Source organism: Cherax quadricarinatus, chromosome 5, assembly GCF_038502225.1.
Source record: "Cherax quadricarinatus isolate ZL_2023a chromosome 5, ASM3850222v1, whole genome shotgun sequence".
NCBI classification, from domain to species: domain Eukaryota; kingdom Metazoa; phylum Arthropoda; class Malacostraca; order Decapoda; family Parastacidae; genus Cherax; species Cherax quadricarinatus.
In genome coordinates this window covers 26,777,238-26,796,535 of record NC_091296.1, presented here as the reverse complement: position 1 = coordinate 26,796,535, position 19,298 = coordinate 26,777,238, and the positions used below count along the sequence as shown (strand labels likewise).

At 45.0% G+C, this 19,298-nt stretch overlaps 2 protein-coding genes across 2 annotated transcripts in view; one reads left to right on the top strand and one right to left on the bottom strand.

Annotated features, from left to right (window-relative positions):
* Positions 1-19,298, bottom strand: part of ApepP (Aminopeptidase P) — a 352,561-nt gene that overhangs the window by 236,932 nt on the left and 96,331 nt on the right. The gene's annotated exons all lie outside the window — the stretch shown is intronic.
* Positions 17,747-19,298, top strand: part of LOC128684664 (uncharacterized) — a 62,473-nt gene continuing 60,921 nt past the window's right edge. Inside the window, exons 1-2 of the mRNA XM_070104729.1 lie at positions 17,747-17,839; positions 18,106-18,433. Of these exons, the coding sequence (XP_069960830.1) occupies positions 18,364-18,433 (70 nt within the window). The 5' untranslated portion in view covers positions 17,747-17,839; positions 18,106-18,363. The remainder of the gene's footprint in view (positions 17,840-18,105; positions 18,434-19,298) is intronic.

Genomic DNA, 19,298 nt, shown 5'->3' with positions numbered 1-19,298 from the left:
CCGTAGGTTTTAAATTTGAGTCAATTTCCCAGTACCCAACATTATATATAACCATTATTATTTGTGTACTCAATTTAGATTTTTAATACAACGACTCTCTTCCACCACGGCAATGTGACACGAAGAAGAAGAAAAACTTTCACCGTTACTTACTCCATCACTGTCTTGCCAAGGTGCTGATTCTACAGTTCAAATGCCCCTCCAAACTGCAACATATCTCTACCCCTGTACTTTCCACCTCCTTGACTAATACGGCTAACCGGTTTCCTTGAATCTCTTCATAAAAGTTACCTTGCTTACACTCCAACAGCACGTCAAGTCACGAAAAAACACTTCCCTCCACTCTCCTCCAACACGCTAATACATGCCTACTGGACATCCAAGCCCTTCGCAAATAAAACCTCCTTTATCCTCTCCCTCCAACCGCCTTATTTCCACTTCAGATTTATACACCCTCCAAATCAACCCATTTTTGTCCATCTACGTGTTCAAACCATCTCAACATCAACAACCCTCTTCAGCCCTTGGGATAATATATTTTTTAAACCCTCACCACCTCCTAATCTTCAAATGACGAATTCTCTTCATAATATTCACACTATGTCAGACATGACATTTCCACTCCCTCCAGCCTCCTCACTGTCTACCATATGATGTTTTTAAATGATTTAAAGTATTATGAAACATAGTCCAACAGTTGAAACAATAGTGAAGCCTACATTGACGGATCAACTGAGAACATTACATACAGGCTCCGCTTCCCAGAAATATGGAGAGAATGTCAGGTGTGTAGAATAAAGGCAGTGCGTGAGGGCACGACTGGGTTGGGTTAGTGGTCCAGGGTAACTCCGGTCATTGCGTACTAACCTTTATTCTCCACAGGAGACAGTGTAAATATAACAGATTGTGGTTTGTCCAGGTTGTCAGTTAGGGGAGTTAGCTAACCTTAACGCAAACCCCAGTGAACCAAGTGTATACTTCATACACCTAGGGTACTTACATGCAAGGTGGTAACTGTGGGTGCATCTGTATACCTGTATACGGCTTCGTTGTAGCGAGTTTCACAGTATTTTACAGGTGGCCCGCGGTCCACGATGAGAGTAGACCTCGCCTGCTCACTAGTGTTAAGTGACCAAGGCTCCCAGCCACGCCGGCCTTCCCCAGGGCGCCTTTTGGCAGGAAAGGGGGTGCCTAAGGCGTTTATAGTGAATGGAAATTATAACTACGTTAAGCTAGCGACTATAACTTAGCCCAACTAAATATAGTATTAAGCAGTAATTGTAGTGCATAGTCTAGGAGTTGCGAGGCTAATTCTTAAAATTAATTATATACAGAAACGACCCCTCTCTTAAGCATCATCTTTCCCTTCTTATGCCCCATTTCCCCAAATGGGGGATGGGTATAACGGATTCTGTAAAATACGCGATATTTTCCAAATCAGGGACTTGTAACTTTTTCTTCTATTTCATATTCGATAAGACAAGTTTTAAATCGTCCTTAACACTTTTGATGACATATACGATGGTCAGTCAGGCTGTCAGAAATTATGTGGGCGAATTTCACGAGTACAGTCTAGAATTAACACTTTACAGAACTTGGGAGAGCTCTAAATAGTCGATAAGGTGACATGTACGTTGTGTTGTCTCTCGAGGAGAGACAGTGTCGTGGGGTCGAACGCTGGCCTGCCGCAGTTTGGTAAATGATTCAAAACCACTTGCTTCGAGGTTCCATTGTTATATAGATCTATCTTGGATATATGTGGGACTTTAGTGACAAAGGGTAACAACACTGCCCCTCCTTCAGTGTCCACCGTCACAGTTCCCCAACTTCAGTGACGATGGTCACAACACTGCCCCTCCTTCAGTGTCCACCGTCACAGTTCCCCCAACTTCAGTGACGATGGTCACAACACTGCCACTCCTTCAGTGTCCACCGTCACAGTTCCCCCAACTTCAGTGACGATGGTCACAACACTGCCACTCCTTCAGTGTCCACCGTCACAGTTCCCCCAACTTCAGTGACGATGGTCACAACACTGCCACTCCTTCAGTGTCCACCGTCACAGTTCCCCAACTTCAGTGACGATGGTCACAACACTGCCACTCCTTCAGTGTCCACCGTCACAGTTCCCCAACTTCAGTGACGATGGTTACAACACTGCCCCTCCTTCAGTGTACACCGTCACAGTTCCCCAACTTCAGTGACGATGGTCACAACACTGTCCCTAATTCAGTGTCCACCGTCACAGTTCCCCAACTTCAGTGACGATGGTCACAACACTGCCCCTCCTACAGTGTCCACCGTCACAGTTCCCCAACTTCAGTGACGATGGTCACAACACTGCCCCTCCTTCAGTGTCCGCCGTCACAGTTCCCCAACTTCAGTGACAATGGGTCACAACACTGCCCCTCCTTCAGTGTCCATCGTCACAGTTCCTCAACTTCAGTGACGATGGTCACAACACTGCCCCTCCTTCAGTGTCCACCGTCACAGTTCCCCAACTTCAGTGACGATGGTCACAACACTGCCCCTAATTCAGTGTCCACCGTCACAGTTTCTCAACTTCAGTGACGATGGTCACAACACTGCCCCTCCTTCAGTGTCCACCGTCACAGTTCCCCAACTTCAGTGACGATGGTCACAACACTGCCCCTAATTCAGTGTCCACCGTCACAGTTCCTCAACTTCAGTGACGATGGTCACAACACTGCCCCTAATTCAGTGTCCACCGTCACAGTTCCTCAACTTCAGTGACGATGGTCACAACACTGCCCCTAATTCAGTGTCCACCGTCACAGTTCCTCAACTTCAGTGACGATGGTCACAACACTGCCCCTCCTTCAGTGTCCACCGTCACAGTTCCCCAACTTCAGTGACGATGGTCACAACACTGCCCGTCCTTCAGTGTCCACCGTCACAGTTCCCCAACTTCAGAGACAATGGGTCACAACACTGCCCCTCCTTCAGTGTCCACCGTCACAGTTCCCCAACTCACAACGAGACTTTAAAATTACGAACACATACACGTCTTGAATATTTACTAGTCAACATTTAAGCCAGTAAACCTGGCATAATTAGAGGACTGTGTGATTAAGGATAAGTTATTTGGGCTTGACAACTTTAAGTAATTTGTTAGTATCTTATTTACAGATTATTATACACACAATTTCATATTCAGTCAAATTAATAGATTAATTATAAACATAAATGCACTTACCAATTTATTCTTTAGTTTAATAGCTTAATATGTTTATTATGCACCCCATACCCATCCTGTGGCGGTAGTCAAAAGATTACAGAGGTACATAATGGGTCCGGGGACTGGACTCCAAAGTTTTGATAGCTGAGCAAGTTACAGAGGTAATGAACTCACAATTTACAAAGGTAATGAACTCCAGGTAGGTCTGGTCACAATCATGACAAGCTACAAAGGTATTTACAGATTACAGAGGTACGTAATGGGTCCAGGGACTGGGCCCCCAAAGTTTTGAAAGTTGAACTAGGTACAAAGGTAATGAATCCTGTAAGAATGGTTACTTACGTTTATACATGGCTACAATCATGAACAAATTATAGAGTAATGAGCTATTCACACTTCCACACCCGGTCACAACTGTAATGAGTTATTCTATTCTATGGGTGGTATATCTTAACGCCGCCCAACAAGAAGTTATACTAAATATTGGCCAATACTACCTATCTTACATGTTTTGTGGTTTAATATCATATATGAAGAGTTACGGTGCCCCGTGGCCTGGTGGAAAAAGCTCTCGCTTCACACGGTGAGGATCCGGGTTCGATTCCCGGAGAAGGGTGAAAACACTGGACGTGTTTCCTTACACCAGTTGTCTATGTTCACACATCAGTAAAATTGGTACATAGATGTTAGTCAACTGGTGTGGGTCGCATCCTGGGACAAACTGACCTAATTTTCCCGAAGTGCTCTGCATAACAAGCTGCTTTCTATATACATGTAGTAGTATGTCACTGATGTCAGCTAAACCTGTATACCTTGTACGTGTACTTGTACAAGAAAGGTATAAAATACCGACAATATGAAAGTTAAGACACATGTGCAACATCTGGTTATCTTTATTGTAGACGTTTCGCCATCCAGTGGCTTTATCAATACAGATTCTAGGACATAATTAGAAGACAGTAGAACTATATACAAAAGATGAGGTAATCAGTCCTTCAGCCTTGGAGTTATTGTTCACAGCATCGTTGTGGTGGAGATTCTAGAGCAAAGACAAGAAGACTGGCGGTTATATAGGCGTCAGTGGATAAGGACGTATAGCAGACGAGGGCATAGTCACTGGTAGGCGGGATTTCCCAGTGGAAGTAGGTCCTACCCAAAGGGATGGGTTAGTTGTAGCAGCCGTGAAGAAGGTCTTGTAGATGTCCTCTGAACCAAGATTCCATCATGGAAGGGCACAGAAGACCGCAGGCGGAGTATAGGCTAGGTGACCAAAGACTGCAAACCTCGCTCAAGGAGAAAGATCTTGGGGTGAGTATAACACCGAGCATGTCTCCGGAAGCACACATCAACCAGATAACTGCTGCAGCATATGGGCGCCTGGTAAACCTGAGAACAGCGTTCCGATACCTTAGTAAGGAATCGTTAAAGACACTGTACACCGTGTACGTCAGGCCCATCCTGGAGTATGCAGCACCTGTTTGGAAACCGCACTTGATCAAGCAAGTCAAGAAATTAGAGAAATTGCAAAGGTTTGTGACAAGGTTAGTTCCAGAGCTAAGGGGAATGTCCTATGAAGAAAGGTTAAGGGAAATCGGCTTGACGACACTGGAGGACAGGAGGGTCAGGGAAAACATGATAACGACATATGAAATACTGCGCGGAATAGCCAAGGTGGACAAAGACTGGATGTTCCAGGGAGGGGACACAGAAACAAGAGGTCACAATTGGAAGTTGAAGACTCAGATGAGTCAAAGGAATGTTAGGAAGTATTTCTTCAGTCATAGAGTTGTCAGGCAGTGGAATAGCCTAGAAAGTGACGTAGTAGAGGCGGGAACCATACATAGCTTTAAGACGAGGTTTGATAAAGCTCATAGAGCAGGGAGAGAGAGAGGACCCAGTAGCAACCAGTGAAGAGGCGGGGCCAGGAGCTAAGACTCGACCCCTGCAACCACCGTGCCCTTCCTTGGCGGGGTTAAATTCGGGAAGCCATTTGCTGGACTAGGTGTCCAGTCTGTCCAGGTCTCTTTTAAATCCTGCCTGATCCTCATCTGATTTAATTCTCCTCATTAACTTCACATCATCTGTGAACAGGGATACTTCTGAGTCTAACCTTTCCATCATGTCGTTCACATATACCAAAAATAGCACTGGTCCTAGGACCGACCCCTGTGGGACCCCACTCGTCACAGGTGCCCACTGTGATACCTCATCACGTACCATGACTCGTTGTTCCCTCCCTGTCAGGTATTCTCTGATCCATTGCAGTGCCCTTCCTGTTATATGCGCCTGATCCTCTAGCTTCTGCACTAATCTCTTGTGAGGAACTGTGTCAAAGGCCTTCTTGCAGTCCGAGAAGATGCAATCAACCCACTCCTCTCTCTTGTGTCTTACTTCTGTTACTTTATCATAAAACTCCAGAAGGTTTGTAACACAGGATTTGCCTTCCATGAATCCGTGCTGGTTGGCGTTTATACTCTTGTTCCGTTCCAGGTGCTCCACCACTCTCCTTCTGATAATCTTCTCCATAACTTTGCATACTATACACGTCAATGACACAGGTCTATAGTTTAGTGCCTCTTTTCTGTCTCCTTTTTTAAAAATGGGAACTACATTTGTCGTCTTCCATACCTCAGGTAGTTGCCCAGTTTCCAGGGATGTGTTGAAGATTGTGGTAAGTGGCACACACAGCATATACACTCCCTCTCTAAGGGCCCACGGGGAGATGTCCGGTCCCATTGCCTTTGAGGTATCGATGTCCCTTAGCAGCTTCTTCACCTCCTCCTCATTTGTATGTATGTCATCCAACACTTGTTGGTATATTCCTTGCTGGTGTCACCCTCTGTTCTGTTCCCCCAGAGGCGTTTCTGTCTCCACTGTAAATACTTCCTTAAATGTCATGTTGAGCTCCTCACATACTTCTTGATCGTTTCTTGTGAGTTCTCCACCTTCTTTCCTCAGCCTTATCACCTGGTCTTTGACTGTTGTCTTCCTCCTAATGTGGCTGTGCAGCAGTTTCGGGTCAGACTTGACTTTCGATGCTATGTCGTTTTCGTACTATCGCTGGGCCTCCCTCCTTATCTGTGCATACTCGTTTCTGGCTCTTTTACTAATTTCCTTATTTTCTTGGGTACTTTTTCTCCTGTACCTTTTCCATTCTCTTGTGCACTTAGTTTTTGCCTCCATACACCTTCGGGTAAACCAAGGACTCGCTTTGGTCCTCCTATTATTTCTATTTCCCTTGGGAACAAACCTTTCCTCTGCCGCCTTACACTTTGTTGTTACATATTCCATCTCGTTTACTGATTTTCCTACCAGTTCTCTGTCCTGTGTAGTCCCCCCTTTTATAGTTTGGCTTTTCCCATTCAATTCCTGTTACCTTCTCCACTTGTAACTGTGTGTGTGTGTATGTGTGTGTGTATGTGTGTGTGTATGTGTGTGTATGTATGTGTGTATATGTGTGTACTCGCCTAGTTGTACTCACCTAGTTGAGGTTGCAGGGGTCGAGTCCAAGCTCCTGACCCCGCCTCTTCACTGGTCGCTACTAGGTCACTCTCCCTGAACAGTGAGCTTTATCATACCTCTGCTTGAAGCTATGTATGGATCCTGCCTCCACCACATAGCTTCCCAAACTATTCCACTTCCTGACTACTCTGTGGCTGAAGAAATATTTCCTAACATCCCTGTGATTCATCTGTGTCTTCAACTTCCAACTGTGTCCCCTTGTTGCTGTGTCCCATCTCTGGAACATCCTGTCTTTGTCCACCTTGTCAATTCCTCTCAGTATTTTGTACTGTCTTTATCATGTCCCCCCTATCTCTCCTGTCCTCCAGTAACGTCAGGTTGATTTCCCTTAACCCCTCCTCGAAGGACATACCTCTTAGCTCTGGGACTAGTCTTGTTGAAAACCATTGCACTTTCTCTAGTTTCTTTACGTGCTTGGCTAGGTGTGGGTTCCAAACTGGTGCCGCATACTTCAATATGGGCCTAACGTACACGGTGTACAGGGTCCTGAACGATTCCTTATTGAGATGTCGGAATGCTGTTCTTAGGTTTGCTAGGCGCCCATATGCTGCAGCAGTTATTTGGTTGATGTGCGCTTCAGGAGATGTGGCTGGTGTTATACTCATCCCAAGATCTTTTTCCTTGAGTGAGGTTTGTAGTCTCTGGCCCCCTAGACTGTACTCTCTCTGCGGTCTTCTTTGCCCTTCCCCAATCTTCATGACTTTGCACTTGGTGGGGTTGAACTCCAGGAGCTAATTGCTCTACCAGGTCTGCAGCCTGTCCAGATCCCTTTGCAGTTCTGCCTGGTCGTCGATCGAATGAATTCTTCTCATCAACTTCACGTCATCTGCAAACAGGGACACTTCGGAGTCTATTCCTTTCGTCATGTCTTTCACAGATACCAGAAACAGCACTGGTCCTAGGACTGACCCCTGTGGGACCCCGCTGGTCACAGGTGCCTACTCTGACACCTCGCCACGTATCATGACTCGCTGCTGTCTTCCTGACAAGTATTCCCTGATCCATTGCAGTGCCTTCCCTGTTATCCCTGCTTTGTCCTCCAGTTTTTGCACTAGTCTCTTGTGTGGAACTGTGTTAAACGCCTTCTTGCAGTCCAAGAAAATGAAATCCACCCATCCCTCTCTCTTGTCTTACTGCTGTCACCATGTCATAGAACTCCAGTAGGTTTGTGACACAGGATTTCCAGTCCCTAAAACCATGTTGACTGCTGTTGATGAGATCATTCCTTTCTAGGTGTTCAACCACTCTTCTCCTGATAATCTTCTCCATGACTTTGCATACTATACATGTCAGTGACACTGGTCTGTAGTTTAGTGCTTCATGTCTGTCTCCTTTTTTAAAGATTGGGACTACATTTGCTGTCTTCCATGCCTCAGGCAATCTCCCTGCCTTTGAGGTATCTAGCTCACTCAGAAGCCTCTTCACTTTTTCCTCGGTTGTGTGTACGGTGTCCAGCACTTGGTGGTGTGCCCTGCCTCTCCGTCTTTCTGGAGCCCCTTCTGTCTCCTCTGTGAACACTTCTTTGAATCTCTTGTTGAGTTCCTCACATACCTCACGGCCATTTCTTGTCTCTCCTACCTTCCTTAGCCTGATTACCTGGTCCTTGACTGTTGTTTTCCTCCTGATGTGGCTGTATAACAGTTTCGGGTCAGATTTGGCTTTCGCTGCTATGTCGTTTTCATATTGTCGTTGGGCCTCCCTTCTTATCTGTGCATATTCATTTCTGGCTCTACGACTGCTCTCCTTATTCTCCTGGGCCCTTTGCCTTCTATATTTCTTCCATTCGCTAGCACACTTGGTTTTTGCCTCCCTGCACCTTTGGGTGAACCATGGGCTCGTCCTGGCTTTTTCATTATTCCTGTTACCCTTGGGTAGAAACCTCTCCTCAGCCTCCTTGCACATTGTTGCTACATATTCCATCATCTCATTAACTGGCTTCTCTGCCAGTTCTCTGTCCCACTGAACCCCGTGCAGGAAGTTCATTCCCGTGTAGTCCCCTCTCTTGTAGTTTGGCTTCATTCGTCCTGGCCTTCCTGATTTCCCCTCCACTTGTAGCTCTACTGTGTATTCGAAGCTTAAAACCACATGATCGCTGGCCCCAAGGGGTCTTTCATATGTGATGTCCTCAATATTTGCTCTACTCAAGGTGAATACTAAGTCTAGTCTTGCTGGTTCATCGTCTCCTCTCTCTCTTGTAGTGTCCCTTACGTGTTGGTACATGAAGTTTTCCAGTACCACCTCCATCATCTTAGCCCTCCATGTATCTTGGCCCCCATGTGGCTACAAGTTCTCCCAATCGATCTCCTTGTGGTTCAAGTCACCCATGATCAGGAGCTTTGCCCTGCATGCATGAGCTCTTCTGGCCACTGCAGCCAGTGTGTCAACCATCGCTCTATTGCTCTCGTCATACTCTTGCCTTGGCCTCCTGCTGTTCTGTGGTGGGTTATACATCACTGCAATTACCACCTTGGGACCTCCAGAGTGAAACGTTCCCACTATGTAATCACTTGCTTCTCCGCTGTCTTCTCTCTCCAGCTCATCAAAATTCCATCGGTTTTTGATCAGCAGTGCCACTCCTCCACCCCCCTGTTCCCTCCGTCTTTCCTCAGGATCTGGTATCCTTTTGGAAAAGTGGCATCTGTTATCATACCTGTAAGCTTGGTTTCTGTGAGAGCTATGATGTCCGGTGATGCCTCTTTTACTCTTTTACTCTTCTGTGTGTGTATGTGTGTGTGTATGTGTACTCACCTAGTTGTACTCACCTAGTTGAGGTTGCGGGGGTCGAGTCCGAGTTCCTGGTCCCGCCTCTTCACTGATCGCTACTAGGTCACTCTCCCTGAACCGTGAGCTTTATCATACCTCTGCTTAAATCTATGTATGGATCCTGCCTCCACTACATCGCTTCCCAAACTATTCCACTTACTGACTACTCTGTGTGTGTGTGTGTGTGTGTGTGTGTGTGTGTGTTTGTACTAAGCTATTTGTACTCGCCTATTTGTGGTTGCAAGGGTCGATTTATATCTCCTGGCCCCGCCCCTTCGCTAGTCGCTACTAGGTCCAGTCTCTCCCTTCTCCTAGAGCCTTATCGTACCTCATCTTAAAGCTATGTGTGGATCCTGCTTTCAATAATTGTTCCACTTCCAGACAATTCTAAGGCTGAAGATATACTTCCTAACATCCCTATGACTCACCTTAGTTAACTTCTAATTGTATCCCATTGTTCCTGTGTCCCATCTCTGAAACATTCTGGCCCTGTCCACCTTGTCAGTTCCTCTCAGTATTTTATAAGTCTTTGTCATATTCTCCCTATCCGTCCTGTCTTCTAGTGTCATTAGGTCGATTTCCCTTAATCTCTCTTCGCAGCACATACCCCTTAGTTCCGGGACTAGTCTTGTTGTAAAATTTTGTACTTTCTCTAATTTCTTGACATGTATGACCAGGTGTGGGTTCCATACTGGTGCTGTATACTCCAATATGGGCCTGACGTACACGGTGTACAGGGTCGTGACTCCTTAGATGTTGAAATGTTATTCTTAGGTTGCCAGAAGCCAATATGCTGCAGCTGTTATTTGGTTAATGTGCGCCTCAGATGTGCTCGGTATGATGCTTACCCCAGGATCCTTTTCCCTGAGTGCGTTTTACAGTCTTTGACCCCCTTGTCTGTACTTTGTCTGTGGTCTTCTTTGTCCTTCTCCAAGCTTCATGACTTTGCACTTGGTGGGGTTAAACTCCAGGAGCCATTTGTTGGACCAGGTTTGTAGCCTGCCCAGATCCCCTTCTAGTCTTACTTGATCCTAGTCCGCTTGTATTTCTCCTCATTAGTTTTACATCGTATGCGAACAGGGACACCTCTGAATCTATTCCTTCCGTCATGTCATTTAAATATACAAGAACCAGTACCGGACCTAGGACTGACCCTTGTGGGAAAACACTCGTCACATGCGCCCACTTTGACACCTCATCACGTTCCAACACACATTGTTTCTTTCCTGTCAGGTATTCCCTGATCCACTGCAGTGCTTTCCCTGTTATTTCTGCCTGCTCCTCTAGCTTTCCAACCAATATTTTGTGTTACTGTGTCGAAAGACTTCTTACAGTCCAAGATAATGCGATCTACCCAATATTTGTTCGAAACTGAAATTTATCGTTCGGTCTGTATTTGAAATCTTAAAAGAATTAATATGATAATATGAATTCTGATCGATATTCCAGCACTAATTAGTAAATAATTACAGTTAAAATAAGTTAACATATACTAATTATACTTCACGAACATTGCTAATACAATGAAAGGGAATATTTATCACAAAATTTCGTTGCTAGAAAGTTACCATTGTGTAGAAGTGTTGGAACATGTGTGTAGAGAAGACCATCAGGTGATGGCAGGTGTTCAGAGGTAATTGTTGATGCGGTGGTTTTGTTGATCTCGTTGCTTTGATTTAGTAGTGTTAGTGTTGTGTGTGTTTTTATTAATGTTTCTCTGTATTAGTGTTTTATGGCGTTGCTTTGCATTTCTGACACTGTTTTATTCTGCGTAGAGAAGTCTGGTGGAATATTGTGATGTCTTGTGTGTATCAGTGTTGCACGGGGATCATGGGGGAACCTCTTGCTCAGTGATAGTGGAGTGTTTCTTGTGCGTGAATGGTTAGGTCAGGTCATTTAAGGCGAGGTTATGTTAGGTCAGTTTAGGCAAGGTCATTTAAGGTAGGGTTATGTTAGGTCAGTTTAGGTAATGTAGGTAATGTAAGGTCATTTAAGACTGGGTTATGCTAAATCAGATTAGGTAAGGTCAGGTCATTTAAGGCGGAGTTTAGCTGGGTAAGGTAAGGTTATACTACGTTAGGTATAATTAGGTAAAGGTTAGGTAAAATTACAAAAGCTTGTAAAAAACTGTATAACTCTCACAAATAATTAAGAAAAAAAAAGCGAAATCGAGACGTCTGGCAGTGCAGTATCTCAACGTTGCTAGGAAACGTTAAAATCTGCACGTTCATCATAGAGATACAACCTAATCTAATTTTATTGTGTTAATTTCCTCAGGTCATTTTCTTAACACTTCATCTAAACTCATTTTTTTTTAAAGTTAGACTGGATTAGGTTACATTAACCAAGACAATCATTATACTCATGGGGCAGCGCTAATCCTGTATGGGTCAAACAACTCACAGAAGACACTCGGGTTCGATCCAAGGAAAGGAAGAATATTTCTGATTCTTTGTATCAGGTCACTGGCATCAAGGCATCGCTTTGAAAGGTAACCAAAAGCAAGAAATTGTTGTATTTGCACAATTAACACTATTCCAAAAATATATATTAATGTGCCGTAGATACTATCGTTCTGTATTTGTCGGTGGTATTGCCAAATACATAAATTTGCTAAATATTGTTGCGTGATGACTGGAGGTTAAAGCACAAGTTTATCGTTGGTTAATGGGGCTTCAAGTCTATCGACTACAGGAGAATCAAGACTGCTTGTAGCCTCACCACCAGCCAAGCAAGTTAAACTCTCACCATACACTAAGAAGTATACTATTTAGTGTGAACTAGCGGTATTTTAATCAGTAAGAAAAGGACAAGTGTATGTTAAACTTGAAACTAAGACACATGTGCAACATCTGGGTTTCTTTATTGTAGACGTTTCGCCATCCAGTGGCTTTATCAATACAAATTCTAGGACATAGCTTGAAGACAGTATGGATGGATAATGAGAATGAGAACCTTCAAAACTAGGGAGGCCAAGCCCATGATGACACTCTTCAGGTCACTTGTTCTATCTAGGCTGGAATATTGCTGCACACTAACAGCACCTTTCAAGGCAGGTGAAATTGCCGACCTAGAAAATGTACAGAGAACTTTCACGGCACGCATAACGGAGATAAAACACCTCAATTATTGGGAGCGCTTGAGGTTCCTAAACCTGTATTCCCTGGAACGCAGGAGGGAGAGATACATGATTATATACACCTGGAAAATCCTAGAGGGACTAGTACCGAACTTGCACACGAAAATCACTCATTACGAAAGCAAAAGACTTGGCAGACGATGCACCATCCCCCCAATGAAAAGCAGGGGTGTCACTAGCACGTTAAGAGACCATACAATAAGTGTCAGGGGCCCGAGACTGTTCAACTGCCTCCCAGCACACATAAGGGGGATTACCAACAGACCCCTGGCAGTCTTCAAGCTGGCACTGGACAAGCACCTAAAGTCAGTTCCGGATCAGCCGGGCTGTAGCTCGTATGTTGGTTTGCGTGCAGCCAGCAGCAACAGCCTGGTTGATCAGGCTGTGATCCACCAGGAGGCCTGGTCTCAGACCGGGCCGCGGGGGCGTTGACCCCCGGAACTCTCTCCAGGTAAACTCCAGGTAAATATACAGAAGATGAGGTAATCAGTCCCTCAACCTTGGAGTAGGTGCGAAGAGCGCCGTAGTCGTGAAGATTCTGAAGCAGAAGCAAGGAGCTTGGCGCTTATATAGTAACGTCAGGTGGAAATGGGACGGGTAGCAGACGAGGGCATTGTCACTGGTAGGCGGGATTCCCCAGTGGAAGTAGGTCTTTCCCAAAGAGATGGGTTAGTTGTAGTAGTATTTGTCGTAGTCGTGAAGGTTATGTACATGTCCTCAGAATCAAGATTCCATGATGTTGCAGTGTCTGACAAGTTGTGCAAGAATGGTATTATATACCATTCTTGTATTAAACTTGTATATAACCACTCCGCCTGAGCCCCACCCTTGGTTCTAGTTTTGTTAGTGATGGAAGTTCCATGACAAGCACTAATCAAGGGCAGAAGATGACATCTTCCTGTGCTTGCAGTGCGTCCAGCATAAGACCTCACCTCGCCTGAAGATACTGTTGAAACTAACGGTGCAAGAGCTTTTTGGAGTAATTAACATAGCTGACCGCAAGTAGTTGAAGAATTGTGAAAGGCACTTGTCGATATTATTATTATTATAATCAAAAAGAAGCGCTAAGCCACAAGGGCTATACAGCGCTGCAGGGCAGGAAGGAAGCGAGGGCATCAGGTGGCAAAAGGGAGGTGAATGAGTAATAGGTTACGGATAACAGCGGAGCAGTGGATGGTGAAAGGGTAAAGGGCAGCAAGAGACTGAGCTAGAAAGGGCTGAGGGGAGTGCATAAGGTATCATCATCAGAGTTTGGGGAGTAAATCAGTCGTTGTCAAGAAGTCAATGAGAGAGTCAGGATTAAAGGAGGGTCCATCAGCAAGAAGGGAAGGTAAAGAGAGAGTAGTAGAACGAAGACGACGTTGGAGGTAAATTCTGCGTGCTCGTTGATAGAGAGGGCAGTCTAACAGAATGTGGCTAATCGATACTGGAACTTGACACTGCTCACAGAGAGGTACAGGATGTCTCTCCATGAGATACCTGTGAGTAAGACGAGTGTGGCCAATGCGAAGACGGGAGAGAGTGGTCTCCCAACCACGGCACTGATGACAAGAAGACGGCCAGTAACCTATGCTCGGTTTAATAGAATGAAGTTTGTTACCAAGCAGAGTTGACCAACGTTGTTGCCAACGGGCGTGAAGGTGGGTAGCTATTGCAGCAAAATAGTCCAGAAATGGAACACCTCTGTAGGAAATTGGTAGGTCATGTACTGCTGACCGTGCAGCAGTGTCTGCCTGTTCATTGCCCTGTACGTCGACATGACCAGGGACCCAACAAAAAACAATATCTTTATGTTTGGTAGAGATACGGCGTAGCCAAAGTTGGATACGGAGAACTAGGGGGTGAGATGTATCAAATTTTCGTATAGCCTGTAGAGCACTAAGGGAGTCTGAGACTACCACAAATGATGACACAAGCATAGATGCGATACGAATAAGTGCTGCAAGAATGGCATACAATTCAGCAGTAAAAATGCTAGCCGAAGATAGTAAATGCCCCCGCACGACACTGTCCGGAAACACTGCTGCGAATCCGATGCCATCTGAAGACTTAGAGCCATCTGTGTACACAGCAATGGCATGAGAATGAGAGTGGAAGTGATCAAGAAAAAGAGAGCGGGAAGCCACCGTAGGCAGTTGGGCTTTCGAGCAAGGGAGTGAGAAAGAACAGATCCGAACAGCTGGAACTTCCCAGGGGGGTAGGGAAAAGTGAGATGCTACATGAACATATAAAGGTGGGAACTGAAGGGAAGACAAGAGCGAATGTAGGTGAAGAGAAAAGGGATGGAGCAAACAGGGGCGGCAAACAAATAAAGAATGTCTACTAATATCAGTGACCATTCTATAAATGGAAGGATTGTGGAGATCGTGAGAGCATACATAGTAGCGAAGGCAATGGGCATCATGGCGATCAGACAAGGATGGAACATTCGCTTCTGCATAGAGGCTCTCAACAGGGAAAGAGCGAAAAGCACCAAGGCACAAACGTAATCCTTGGTGATGGATAGGGTTAAGGCTAGAGAGAGTAGCAGGAGAGGCCGCGGAATAAATCTGGTCACCATAATCGAGTTTCGATAAAACGGGGGCTGAATGTAGGCGAAGCAGAGTTCGACGATCAGCTCCCCAGGAAAGATGAGCAAGGGTTTTAAGAAGATTTAGCCGGCTGTGACAAGTTGCCTTCAGAGAGGTAATGTGAGGTTTCCAGGATAACCTATGGTCAAAGAGAAGGCCTAGAAACCTGACTGTATCACGTTCGGGGATACGGGAGCCATAGAGATACAAAGGATGATCGGAGATGACAGAGCGTCTAGTGAAAGTAATTTGGTGAGTTTTGGTACTTGAAAATTTAAACCCAAGCGTGGTGGCCCAAGTGGAAACACGGTCGACCGCATGCTGGAGAGAAACTGCAATGAGATGACAGTCAGCGCCTGCACAAGCAATAGCGAAGTCATCAACATAGAGTGATGACCAAATATTGGGTGGAAGAACAGAGGCCAAATCATTTATAGCAAGGAGAAAAAGTGTTGTGCTTAGAACACATCCCTGAGGGACACCTTCAGCTTGGACGAAGTCCGGGGAAAGAACATTATTGACTCGAACACGGAAATGTCTGTCAGTTAAAAAGTTCTTAAGGAAGGATGGTAGATTGCCTTGGAGGCCTAAGGAGTGGGCCTGGGCCAAAATATTATACCTCCAAGTTGTGTCATATGCCTTCTCAAGGTCAAAAAATATGGCAATAACTGAGTGATTATTTGCAAGGCATTACGAACATACGTATCCAAGCGTAGTAAGGGGTCTATGGTAGAACGGCCCTTACGAAAGCCATATTGACTAGCGGAGAGACTGTTTTGTGTCTCTAAATACCACATTAAACGTCGATTTACGAGACGTTCCATCACTTTGCAAACTGCACTAGTAAGAGCGATGGGACGATAGTGGGAGGCATCAGGAGTGTCCGAAGAGTGGTTTAAAAACAAGGCAGGGTCAGAATAGGGTGCGGTATCAAGAAGGGGCCCAGGGGTAGTGGGTTCATGGATTGGGTTCTCCATGGTTAGGTTACTCCTTTGCTTTTTGTTTTTAAGGAAAAAAAGAAGAAAAGAAAATAAAAATAAAAAAAAGAATAAAAAAAGGGGGGAGCGGGGAGGAATAGTTCCCAGGAGGAATGAAAGGGCCGGAAATCTCCCTCCGCGCCCAAGAGGACCTCAGCACCGCTAGTAGCGTAGATGCAGCATGGAACCCGTGCCATACCCTACCCTTCATGCCAGTAAACCAGCAATCCGGGATAGCAACCTCACATCTGTCGAGCTACCTCGGTGGACAAAAGAGAGGGCGGCCGGATATCCGCCACAAAGCATACCTCCTTCGGCCACCTCCCCCGGAATCCGAAAGGAGGCTTCCAGAGATACACCCGTCTCCCGAAAGACACCCAAAGCTACTCCGGGATACCTGAGAGGGATCAGGACATCCCCAGGCGATCCAGATTCCACGGCAAACTACGCCACCGCCAAGAACCTCAACGGAATGGGATGGACCCCGGTATCCTTTCCCCTACCTAGGAACTAGCGCGCCTGTGGGAGAAATCCCAAAGGCCAAAAAGAGGAAGGGCAAAAGAGAGGGGTGGGGAGGAGGAGGAGGAAAGGAAAAAGGGGAGGATGGATAGGGGAGGGGAGATTGGGGGGTAATTAGGTTCGGTCTGAGGAAGAAGACCGACAGGTCTAATTCCTTAGACCAAGAGCCTCTTCACCACGCCAAGGAGCCCCCCTTGAAGAGGCACTTGTCGATAGATGTATATGTATGAGTGTATGGGTTGCATATAAACACGTGTATGTGAATGTAATGCAAGAGTTTGTTACAGTTTTTATCTTAATGCAGTGACGATTGCAACAGGCTACATACCAAAAATCAAGAGCGGCCAGGCTAAAATGCTATCTAAAGTATGCAAAGCTCCTTCGGTTCCTTGATAATTCCTTATGCAAGGAGCGTAAAAATAAGGAGGTTCCTTGCATAAAGAGTGTTTTCACATGTATCACTTTGAAGAGTCTAGACATAAAGGGAAATAGTGACTCTTAATTACTTATATGCATGCAAGTCAAGCATTTGTAATTATTAAAAGGATCTCTCCTTAAGCTGTTCTAAAAACTAACCCAGAAGTGACCAGTGGATGCAGAACACGAATGTAGCCACGACTTACAAATTAATGTTGAAGTTATTATGTAAGTGTATTGTAAAAACAACTTTCGCCACAGCAGTAACATGTGGCTCCAACACAGGTGTGGAGAACATGCACCTGTGTCCTTGTGCATATCGAATTTATCAAATATTGCGTGACAGCAGCAGTCTGTTAATGTTACTCTCCTGCCTATAAGAAAAATCGGAAAAGTTTATCTGATTTTTTTTTTTTTTACGTTTGGGTGTCAGCTCTTTTGAAACCGCTAACAAATTATATTTTTTTATGACATGACTGATGTAAATAATGTAGCAACACATGACAGCTGGGCAGAGAATGATGGTAACGACTCATGCTGGTCTAGACACTTCACTTACACTCTTCTAAACCACAGCTTGAGGAGCTAAACCACAGCCTGAGGAGCGGTGAAGAGAAAGCTGGAGAGGGTGTCAGATGTGGTTCCCCTGACGGTGTTCCCGACAGTTAGTTCCTCGTCAAGCTTCTTGTGGTGCACGTTAGACAGGCAACAGCTTCTGGACCCACCAGTGCTGGTAGGTTTCCAGGTTGGCGTGGGCCGTCCAGAGTGTGGCAAGAGTGTTTATATATTCCATCTCTGATCAATGAAATCTAATACGTCATTATATGTAACCTGTATTTCTGCTAGTTGATGTTTCATAAGATATAAAGTTTTTTGGTATATAAAAAGCAAGTGTTATTCTGCTATAAGGAAGCTATTTAGATTTTTTCAGTAAAGCAAAATTTCTGTCAGAAGTGTGTGCACAAGCATTAAAATAGCATAATTCACCACTACTTCCAGCAACACTGCTCACCACTACTTCCAGCAACACTGCTCGCCACTACTTCCAGCAACACTGCTCACCACTACTTCCAGCAACACTGCTCACCACTACTTCCAGCAACACTGCTCACCACTACTTCCAGCAACACTGCTCACCACTACTTCCAGCAACACTGCTCACCACTACTTCCAGCAACACTGCTCACCACTACTTCCAGCAACACTGCTCACCACTACTTACAAGACTACAGCCGAGAGTAAAGGAGCGACACAGAGATGGGCAGCCATGAAGCTGGGAGACTCTTGACGGGAGTGCTGTTCATGGTTGTGTTGACAACACTGCAAGGTGAGTGGGTCTGGATGTACGCTGGAACATGCTCTTTCAAACACTAGGAAACATTAGGTCAAACACTAGGTCAAACACAAGGAAACGCTAGGTCAAGCACTAGGAAACACTAGGTCAAACACAGGGAAACGCTAGGTCAAACACTAGGAAACACTAGGTCAAACACAGGGAAACACTAGGTCAAACACTAGGAAAAACTAGGTCAAACACAAGGAAACACTAGGTCAAACAATAGGTCAAACACAAGGAAATACTTGGTCAAACAAGGAAACACTAGGTCAAACAAGGAAGCACTAAGTCAAACAAGGAAACACTAGGTCAGACACAAGGAAACGCTAGGTCAAACAAGGAAACACTTGGTCAAACAAGGAAACACTAGGTCAAACAAGGAAACACTAGGTCAAACAAGGAAACACTAGGTCAAACAAGGAAACACTAGGTCAAACAAGGAAACACTAGGTCAAACAAGGAAACACTAGGTCAAACAAGGAAACACTAGGTCAAACAAGGAAACACTAGGTCAAACCAGTAAAAACTAAAATAAGTTGAATTCACTTTGGTATTTCTGACATGTTTCAGGTAACATGTCACAAACATATTGATAACATTTATTGCAACATTTGTTTGACATTCAATGTAAACATATGTTACTAATATACGCTCGCAACATACAACATTTAACACATCCGACCGAATCATTTAAGTACACTGAAAACGGTATCCAAAATCCACCTTATTTATTAAATTAAATGAACACTAAACCGGTGCTGGCCATTCAGATCTTATTTCTTACCATAAGATTAACGTTAAAAAATTTGAAACATTTGTCCTGTTTCCTGACGAACCTTACCTCTGGAAAAGTTGT